We start from the raw sequence: 9,767 nt of genomic DNA on the forward strand, positions 1-9,767 counted from the left end.
TCACTCAGGGTTGTTTGTCTTCATCTCATCCATGATGGGTGAGGCACTGTGGCCGGGGTGGGGGCAGGCAGGGCTTCTTCCCATCATCAAATCCTTTTCACCTACAGCAAAATCTCACCCCATTTTCTTTTCCTGGGTTTTCCCACCAAGTCAAGCCAGCTCCCCCTTTCAACGTGACTGTGACCTTCTCAGGACAGTATAATATCTCCTGGCGCTCAGATTACGAAGACCCTGCCTTCTACATGCTGAAGGGCAAGCTTCAGTATGAGCTGCAGTACAGAAACCGGGGAGACCCCTGGGCTGTGGTGAGGAATGTGGGGATCAGTGCAGCTTTGTGGGAGGGGAGGGGAGAGGAGGGAGTGCAAGGGCATCCGGGTGGGAGAGACGGGCGAGTATCATCATTCATGGCCAAGAACAGAGACCAAGGGTGCGAGCATTCGCTTACAGCCGTCCCTCCTCCTCCCCTCGCTTCTCCCCAAAGTAGGAGACCCCTGAATAATCTGTCCTCCCTAAACCTGTCTCCTCGGCTGTCAGCATGCCAAAGAGATTGTCCCTTCCCCAGACTCCACCCCAGGTCTAGTGTAGTCACAGTAGAAGAAGTTTCAGAAACGGGGCAATCTGGAAGCTTCCCAATTGCTTAGAATGGCCATAGTTGGAGAGTTCCAGAAGTATCAATGATTAAGAAAGTCCAGCCAGGTGCAGCGGCTCACGCCTGTAATCCCAGCAGTTTGGAAGGCTGAGGCGGGTGGATCCTTGAGGTCAGGAGTTCGAGACCAGCCTGGACAACATGGTGAAACTCCATTTCTACTAAAAATACAAAAATTAGCCAGGCATGGTGACATGTACCTATAACCCCAGCTATTCTGGAGGCTTAGGCAGGAGAATCACTTGAATCCAGGAGGCGGAGCTTGCAGTGAGCTGGGATCACGCCACTGCACTCTAGCTGGGCAACAGAGCGAGACTCTATCTCAAAAAAAAAAAAAGTCCAGTGTTAGAGGGCCGATTGTTTCAAACATGAAGGCTTTGAGAGATGTCCTTCCAGCCCATTATTTAGAATAGTCACAGGTGAGACCCTGTTTCTAAAAAATAAAAATAGTAATGATAGAACAGTCACAGCTGAAGAGTCCTAGAATTGTCCATCCTTTGGAATGGCCCCAGCTGGAGATGGCCATGAGTGCCATACTTTAGAAAGTCCCCAGTGGAAGACTTCCAGAGGTATCCATTGCTAAGATGTCTGTAGTTAAAGAGTTTCAGAAACGCCCACTATTGGAAATGTCAGTATGTCAACTCTTGGAATTCTTCAACAGTTGAGGACATTCTCAACTGATGTATTGATAAGTCTCAGTACATCAGTTGAGAATGTCCTCAACTGTTGAAGAATTCCAAAAGTATGCATTGCCTGGAATGCCGTCAGACCATTACCACTCTGAGATATGCCCGGTCCTGCAGGGAGAGTCCACTGCCAGGACTGTGAGTGGCTGAATTGGGTCAAAGAGAAATCAAACAGAGCATCCTATCACATGCAAGGGCCAGGCAGTGCCGGCAAGTCTGTGCTCCCCATGCCTGAGTCCAACTACTCAGGCATAGGCTTGATTCTTGTGGGAAGAGAAGAGACACTCAGCCCCTTTGATGGAAGCTGGGAAAAGAGGTGGCTCTGCTGGAGGTGGGGACTGGCCTGGTTTAACCCTGACCTAGTGCATCCTTTCCTTGTACTGGCAGAGTCCGAGGAGAAAGCTGATCTCAGTGGACTCAAGAAGTGTCTCCCTCCTCCCCCTGGAGTTCCGCAAAGACTCAAGCTATGAGCTGCAGGTGCGGGCAGGGCCCATGCCTGGCTCTTCCTACCAGGGGACCTGGAGTGAGTGGAGTGACCCGGTCATCTTTCAGACCCAGTCAGAGGGTAGGTGTGAAGCTGGGATGGACACCCCACTCCTGGTATGAAATCTTGTCCTGGTCTAGCCACTCTAAGCCCTGAGCTTCCTGGCACAGCTGGGAGGTATTCAGTTGTTCATCCTCAGATGTAGCCCTTCAATGACATTTCTAGAGCCGCTGCTGGCCAGGCCCTGTGTTGGGTGCCAGCTGCTTCTTTTGTTGGGCATTTGATCCCCCTAACTCTGAAGTGGGAATCAGCCCTGTTTATCAGATGAGATAACTGAGGCTCAGATAAATGAAGCTACTTGCCTGGGGTGAGGAATGAGAACAAGATTTGAACCCAGATCCATCTCACTTCAAGACACTAGAAGTAGCAGCCTCTCCCACCCACTTCTACTCTACCCCAGACCCATTTCCCACCATGCCTACCCCATGTGGCCTCTGGTAGAGTTGGCGCTATTTAACCCTTTCTTTGCTTCCTTCCCAGAGTTAAAGGAAGGCTGGAACCCTCACCTGCTGCTTCTCCTCCTACTTGTCATAGTCTTCATTCCTGCCTTCTGGAGCCTGAAGACCCACCCAATGTGGAGGTGAGGCCAGGGGATCAGGAAGGCAGGAAGGTGGTCGGCATGGGCCACTGCCCATCTATGACCCACCCAGGGTTGGAGAACATGCCTGTCAGCATGGTAACAATGACGACGGTGGAATAATAACCAACTCACAGCCACCGTGTGCTGGACACTGTGGAGGGCACTCCCTTCACCCCCATGGCAGCCCTATGAGCATGAGACACTGCAGTTGCCCTTATTTTATAAATGAGGAAATCGAGGCACAGAAAGGTCAAGGAATTTGTCCAAAGTCACACAGCTCCGAAGTGGAGAAATTGGGATTGAAACTCTGTGTCCTTAAACAGAGACCTCAGCTGTGACCTTGTCCAGTGAGTTTTAAGTTTTGAGGCTCAAGGGGCATCAGGGGCCACTAGGTGGTGGTGAAGAGGTGGCTGTAATACTCCACACCTCTGAAATGGCTCTGTGTGCACCCCTGGTTGCCGATGAAGAAGTTGAAGCTTAGAAGGGGCAACATTCGCCCAGCACACAACAGGCATCCAAGAACATAATCTAAACATCCCTTCAGGAGCTTGCGACGGAGACTCGCTGCTCCCATTTTACAGATGGGGAAACCAAGCCCCAGGGAAGGTGGGAGGCGCCTGGGCTGTGTCTTATCATGCTCGGAAGTTCCTGTAGGATGAAGCTGGGGAGCGTCCGAATGGGAGGCCAGGCTGCTGTCTGATGATGTCAGGGTCCTCACCCCTCTCTGCCCCTCAGGCTATGGAAGAAGATGTGGGCCGTCCCCAGCCCCGAGCAGTTCTTCGTGCCCCTGTACAAGGGCTGCAGCGGAGACTTCAAGGTGAGCTCCCCACCCTGTGACGAGCTCCTCTGAGCCCCTCCTCCTCTTCAGGAGCCTCACCTCTCCTCACCCCAGGCTCCCCAGCCTCACCCCACAGGCCTAGAGCATCCAGATCTCAGCCACGCCACAAGCCAGGCCTCAGTTTCCCAACGTGCAAAGTGTAGACATTCTTGTAGTGCAGAATTGGCAGAAGAATTAAACAAGATTTGACCAGGTGTAGTGGCTCATGTCTGCAATCCCAACAGTTTGGGAGGCCAAAGCAGGTGGACTGTTTGAGGCCAGGAGTTCCAGAACAGCCTGGGCAACACAGGGAGACCCCCACCACCACTCCGCCTCCCCATCTCTACCAAAACTTTAAAAATCATTCAAGCGAGGTGGTGCACACCTGTAGTCCCAGCTACTCAGGAGGCTGAGGCAGGAGAATCGTTCACAGGCTGCAGTGAGCTATGATCACACCACTGCACTCCAGCCTGGCCAACAGACAGAGACCCTATCTAAAAAAAAAAAAAAAATCAAAAAGAAAGAGTAAACAAAATAATGCAGCATGGACCCAGCCCAAAGAGCCAGACTGGGAGGGGGGTGAGGCTGGTGGTCTTTTGAGTCACAGATTGCCCCTGTGGTCCTTTCTTAGGTGCCCGTAACCTGGGTTGGAGAGGGAGCGGGTTCTGGGAAGGGTCTGGCCCCAACGTTCGCCAAGCCTCCAACTCGCCACCTCCCGCCAGCACCCACAGGTTATCTGTGTCCATTTACAGCCCTGTCACCCACCCTGCAGCAGTGGGAGGGGCTGCCGCAGAGAGGATGTGGTGACAGAGGTGGGAGGGGCAGCCCCACCTGTTGCAGCTGAGCCTGAAAGTCAGACAGTGCAGACCTAGAGCATTGATTGAGCTCCTGCTGTCTGCCTGGTGCTGCTCTGCACACCCTTCCTGCCTCACTCATTCTCATATTCACAGCAGCCCCTGCAGGGCAGATGTTCTACTGCCCCCAGGGCACCCACGAGGAGGCCAAAGCTCAGAGTGGGCAGAGAGGAACCTGGACTCTCACCTACATAAGACCCACCCTTTCCTCTTTCCTAAAGCTTAAATATCACATTTATTTTGGGTTGATTTTTACCAATACTCATATGGCACTTGCTGTATACCAGGCAGTCCCCTAGGAGCATCACAAACAGTGACTCATTTAACTCTCACGATGACCCTATGGATGGGTGCTATTATTAGGTACATTTTACAGATGAGGAAACTGAGGCACCGAGAGGGTAAGTAATTGGCTTAAGGGCACACAGCTGAGAATTGACTTTAAATCAGTGGTGGTAGTCACATCACAGTTCTGAGATGAGTTTTTGAGGAAGATGAGCTCAAAACAGGGAGATTCCCATTCTCTGGGATTTTCCTTGCCAATTGCATGAGGATTCTGGTGTCATGAGTGGGAGTCTGGACAGGGGAGGGAAGGGGAGGGTCCTTCAAGTTTAAGGGCCACCGCCTCAGCCAGCATCACTCACATCCTTTATCCTCAAAGTATACAAAGGCCTTTCCAAGTGGCTTTTCACTGATCCACTCCACTCATTCATTTTGTTAATAAACATTTATTGAGCACCTACTGTGTGCTAGGTACTGGGGCTACAACCATGGACAGAAGAGATAAGACTTATGCCCGGGAGCCAAGTTTCCGTCTGGTGGTGACACATAAACCAGGAGAGTGCTAGGTTTCAAGAAGCATCAAGGAGGAGGGAAAGCAGGAGATGGCTCAGGGGTACCTCAGACCTCAGGCCCTCCTGCCCCCGTGTCTCCTTGACTCAGGAATCTTGGCCCCTGCTTGGGCTATGGGGCCACCAGTTGGCTGAGTGGTCACACTACTAAGGGTAGCAACTCCCTTCTACAAGTAGGGAAACTGAGGCGCAGCGTAGGAAGGGGACACCAGTGGGGCCCCCACTAGGGCGGGGGCACATCGCGGTCCTGATTCCTTGCTCTCTCTCTGTCTCTCAGTGTCTTTGTCTATCTTCACGTCTCTGTCTTTCTCTCTTGATGTCTCTTTGTCTTGTCTCTGTGTCTGTGTCTGTCTTTCTGTCTGTTTAAACCCTCACCTTGGCTGGGTGCAGTGGCTCACACCTATAATCCCAGCACTTTGGGAGGCTGAGGCGGGTGGATCACCTGAAGGCAGGAGTTCAAGACCAGTCTGGCCAACATGGTGAAACCCCATCTAGATTAAAAATACAAAAATTAGCCGGGTGTGGTGACAGGTGCCTGTATTCCCAGCTACTTGGGAGATTTATGCAGGAGAATCACTTGAACCTGGGAGGCAGAGGTTGCAGTGAGCCGAGATGTCACCACTGCACCCTAGCCTGGGCGACAGAGCCAAACTGTCTCAAAAGAATAAAAGTAAAAAAATAAATAAACCCTCACCGTACCCCCATCCTGTGCTAAGACTCTCTTTTTCTCTTTCACAGAAGTGGGTGGGTGCTCCCTTCACTGGCTCCAGGCTGGAGTTGGGACCCTGGAGCCCAGAAGTGCCCTCAGCCCTGGAGGTGTACAGCTGCCACCCACCACAGAGCCCGGCCAAGAGGCTGCAGCTCACGGAGCTACGGGAGCCAGCAGAGCTGGTGGAGTCTGACGGCGTGCCCAAGCCCAGCTTCTGGGCGACGGCCCAGAACTCAGGAGGCTCAGCTTACAGTAAGGAGAGGGACCGGCCGTACGGCCTGGTGTCCATTGATACAGTGACTGTGCTAGATGCAGAGGGGCCATGCACCTGGCCCTGCAGCTGTGAGGATGACGGCTACCCAGCCCTGGACCTGGATGCTGGCCTGGAGCCCAGCCCAGGCCTAGAGGATCCACTCCTGGGTGCGGGAACCACAGTCCTCTCCTGTGGCTGTGTCTCAGCTGGCAGCCCTGGGCTAGGAGGGCCCCCGGGAAGCCTCCTGGACAGACTAAAGCCACCCCTTGCAGATGGGGAGGACTGGGCTGGGGGACTGTCCTGGGGTGGCCGGTCGCCCGGAGGGGTCTCAGAGAGTGAGGCGGGCTCGCCCCCGGCTGGCCTGGATATGGACACGTTTGACAGTGGCTTCGTGGGCTCTGACTGCAGCAGCCCTGTGGAGTGTGACTTCACCCGCCCCGGGGATGAAGGGCCCCCCCGGAGCTACCTCCGCCAGTGGGTGGTCATTCCTCCGCCACTTTCGAGCCCTGGACCCCAGGCCAGCTAGTGACACTGACCGGCTGTCCAGCGCTGGCCAGGCCACTGGGCCCTGACCCAGAGACAAGGCCACTTGAGCTATGATGTGAAGACACCTGCAGCCTTTGGTCTCCTGGATGGGCCTTTGAGCCTGATGTTTACAGTGTGTGTGTGCGTGTGCGCGTGCATGTGCACGTGCATATGCATGTGTATGTGTGCATATGCGTGTGTGTGTGCATATGTGTGCGTGAGTGTGTGTATGTGTGTGTCTTAGGTGCGCAGTGGCATGTCCACCTGTGTGTGTGATTGCATGTGCCTGTGGGCCTGGAATAATGCCCATGGTACTCCATACATTCGTCTGCCCTGTACATATCTGGGCCCACGGAGCTCATCCATGTGCACGAGTGTGCACAGCAAACATGTCTGTGGTCAACAGATGACAACAGCCATCTTCCCTTCTAGGGTCTTGTGTGGCAAGCTGGTCCACAGCACCTCCGGGGCTTTGTGGGATCAGGGCATAGTGTGACAGAGGCCGACTCCAGGCCTCCAGCTCCTGCCTCCAGGAGCTGCAAGAAGTCCATGTTGTTCCTTATCACCTGCCAGCAGGAAGGGAAAGGGGATGGAGTGAGCCCACAGTGACCCCGGGAATGGGAAGGCCCATGGACGAAGGTCTGAATCCCGACTCTGATACCTTCTGGCTGTGCTACCTGAGCCAAGTTGCTGCCCCTCTCTGGTCTAGAGTTTCCTTGTCCGGACAATGGGGAAGGCATGACCCACCTGGGGGAAATTGGCGATGTCACCCGTGTACAGTACACAGCCCAGAGCAGACCCTCAATAAACGTCAGCTTCCTTCCTTCTGTGGCCAGAGCCGAGGCGGGCGGGGGTGAGAACATCAATCGTCAGTGACAGCCTGGGTGCCCAAGGGGCCGTCCCACTTGCAGAGGGCCACTCAGGGGGTTTCCAGGCTTAAAATCAGTCTGTTGCATCTCGTGGAAACAGCTCCCCACCAACCAAGATTTCTTTTTCTAACTTCTGCTACTAAGTTTTTAAAAATTCCCTTTATGCACTCAAGAGATATTTGTTAAACACCAATTACATAGCAGGCCAAGGCTCATGGGACCCTTCCCCCGTGGCATTCATGGAGGGAGGGTGCAGGCCGGAACCATGCAGTATGCTCCAGCCACACGTCCTGCTGGCCCCCCCCACCCCGCCCCAGTTCAGTCCTGCATCTTATTTGTTCATCCTGGATAACTGAAGAAAGGTCAAGTTTTTAATCATTGATTTGTCAGAGAACCTGTCGAAGTGTGAATTAAGAAGCTAAGAAAATACTTCTTAGCAACATTTTCTTTTTCTTTTTTTTTCTTTTGAGACAGAGTTTCACTCTTGTTGCCCAGGCTGGAGTGCAGTGGTGCAATCTCGGCTCACCGCAACCTCTGTCTCCCCGGTTCAAGCGATTCTCCTTCATCAGCCCCCGAGAAGCTGGAATTACAGGCACACACCACTACACCTGGCTAATTTTTGTATTTTTAGTAGAGCTGGGGCCACCCTGGCCCGGCCCCATCTTCCCCAAAGGGCAGACTGCAGGCTGCAGGGCGGTGCTGGAGGAGCCAGCTCTGGCTCACTCACGCTTTTGGAGCAGGGTTGCGTTGGAAGTCAGCAGAAGTTGGTCCTTCATTTCTCATCTGTGAAATGGGGTGGTTGGGAGAGGTAGCTGAGAGAATGCGTGAGAGTCCTTGGTGCCTGGCAGGAGGCTGGAAGGTTTTAGAACACTGGTGGTTATAAGGGTGGGACTGTGAGCCTGGGACCGAGGGGTGTGAGACTTGGATGGGAGCACAAGAGTAGAAGCACAGCTTCTGCACGGGGGGCCGCCCTCAGCACCCCCTGCACCTGCACCCTAGGGACTCTTGGGTCCAGATGTGCTGTGGTTTTCACACCTTCTTGGGGGCAACAGGTTCCAGGAGCCACCTGCAGGTGTCACCTGAGCTAGGCTCCCAGGAAACCAGCGCAGCTCTCCTGCACCCAGAGCTTGCTGGGTGGGGGAGGGGAACACAGATGGCTGGGGAGGGCCCGACTGAGGCCAGACTGGGGGACTCTGGACTGGAGCAGACGAGGTTTCTCAGGATCCCACCTTTGAAGGGAACTCAGTCCATAAACACAGAGGAGCAAAGTTGGAGGCTAGGCGCAGTAACTCACACCTGTGATCCCAGCACTTGGGAGGCCAAGGCAGGTGGATCACTTGAGGCCAGGAGTCCAAGACCAGCCTGGGCAACATAGCAAGGCCCTATCTCTACAAAAATTATTATTTTTTAAAAAAATTAGCCTGGCGTGGTGGTGCTTGCCTGTAGTCCCAGCTGCTCGGAATGCTAAGGTGGGAGGATCGCTGGAGCCCAGGAGTTTGAGGCTGCAGTGAGCTGTGATTGCACCGTTGCACTCTAGCCTGGGTCACAGATCAAGACCCTGTCTCTTAAAAATAAAAGTTGGAGACAAGAGCTGGCTCATCACCTGAAAGGACGGATTAGTAGCTAGGAGGGTGGGTGGAGGATGGATGAATGTGTGGATGGATAGGAGGATGGTATTAAGTTGGTGCAAAAGTCTTTGCTATTACTCTTAATGGCTTTAATAAAGAGCTTGAAGGAAGAATGGTTGGTTGGATAGACAGAGATAAACGCATACTGGAAACAAAGATAAAGATAAAACACAAGTCATACCAGGCCAGCAACTCTGTCTGTTTTGTTCACTGCCTTTAGTCTCAGCCTGGCACATAGTAGGCACTCAATAAAGCCTGATTTGTAGCATTTGCTTATTTCCATGGTGTAATTTCATCCTCCTGATTTGAGTCTAAACACAGAGTTGGGAAGAGATATGCACAGTCCGCTCTCTTGGCTGGTATGAGTGAGGCCCGGCTCACTTACTGATGGTAGCCCAAAGAGAACATCAAGAGGGGCAGGGGGCTTCAGGGAGGAGGTGGTGTTGGTTGGACTTTGAAAAATGAATAGGAGGCTGGGAGTGGTGGCTCATGACTATAATCCTAGCACTTTGGGAGGCCGAGGTAGGCAGACCATTTGAGGTCAGGAGTTCGAGACCAGCCTGGGCAACATGGTGAAACCCAGTGTCTACTAAAAATACAAAAATTAGCTGGGTGTGGTGGCGCATGCCTGTAATCCCAGCTACTCAGGAGGCTGAGGCAGGAGAATCTGGAAGGTGGAGGTTGTAGCGAGCAGAGATTGCACCACTGCACTCCAGGCTGGGTGACAGAGTGAGACTACATCTCAAAAAAAAAAAAAAAAAAAAGGAAAAGAAAAAAGAAAACTGAATAGGAGTTGTTAGATGTA

The 9,767-nt window shown here is 53.1% G+C and overlaps 1 protein-coding gene across 9 annotated transcripts in view; it reads left to right on the top strand.

Moving 5' to 3' along the window:
• The window catches only part of IL21R (interleukin 21 receptor), a 49,149-nt gene extending 39,919 nt beyond the window's left edge, over positions 1–9,230 (top strand). For 6 of the 9 annotated variants that reach the window (XM_026455384.1, XM_026455385.1, XM_031934434.1 and 3 more), the window contains 5 exons: positions 136–305; positions 1,720–1,897; positions 2,357–2,456; positions 3,192–3,273; positions 5,717–9,230. In XM_026455384.1, coding sequence (XP_026311169.1) covers positions 136–305; positions 1,720–1,897; positions 2,357–2,456; positions 3,192–3,273; positions 5,717–6,466 — 1,280 coding nt within the window. In that variant the 3' untranslated portion in view covers positions 6,467–9,230. The remainder of the gene's footprint in view (positions 1–135; positions 306–1,719; positions 1,898–2,356; positions 2,457–3,191; positions 3,274–5,716) is intronic. The other 3 variants (XM_026455388.1, XM_026455383.2, XM_026455389.1) reach the window with 1 other exon arrangement.
• The last annotated feature ends 537 nt before the right edge of the window (positions 9,231–9,767 follow it).

The sequence above is a fragment of the Piliocolobus tephrosceles genome, chromosome 17 (assembly GCF_002776525.5).
Source record: "Piliocolobus tephrosceles isolate RC106 chromosome 17, ASM277652v3, whole genome shotgun sequence".
NCBI lineage: Eukaryota > Metazoa > Chordata > Mammalia > Primates > Cercopithecidae > Piliocolobus > Piliocolobus tephrosceles.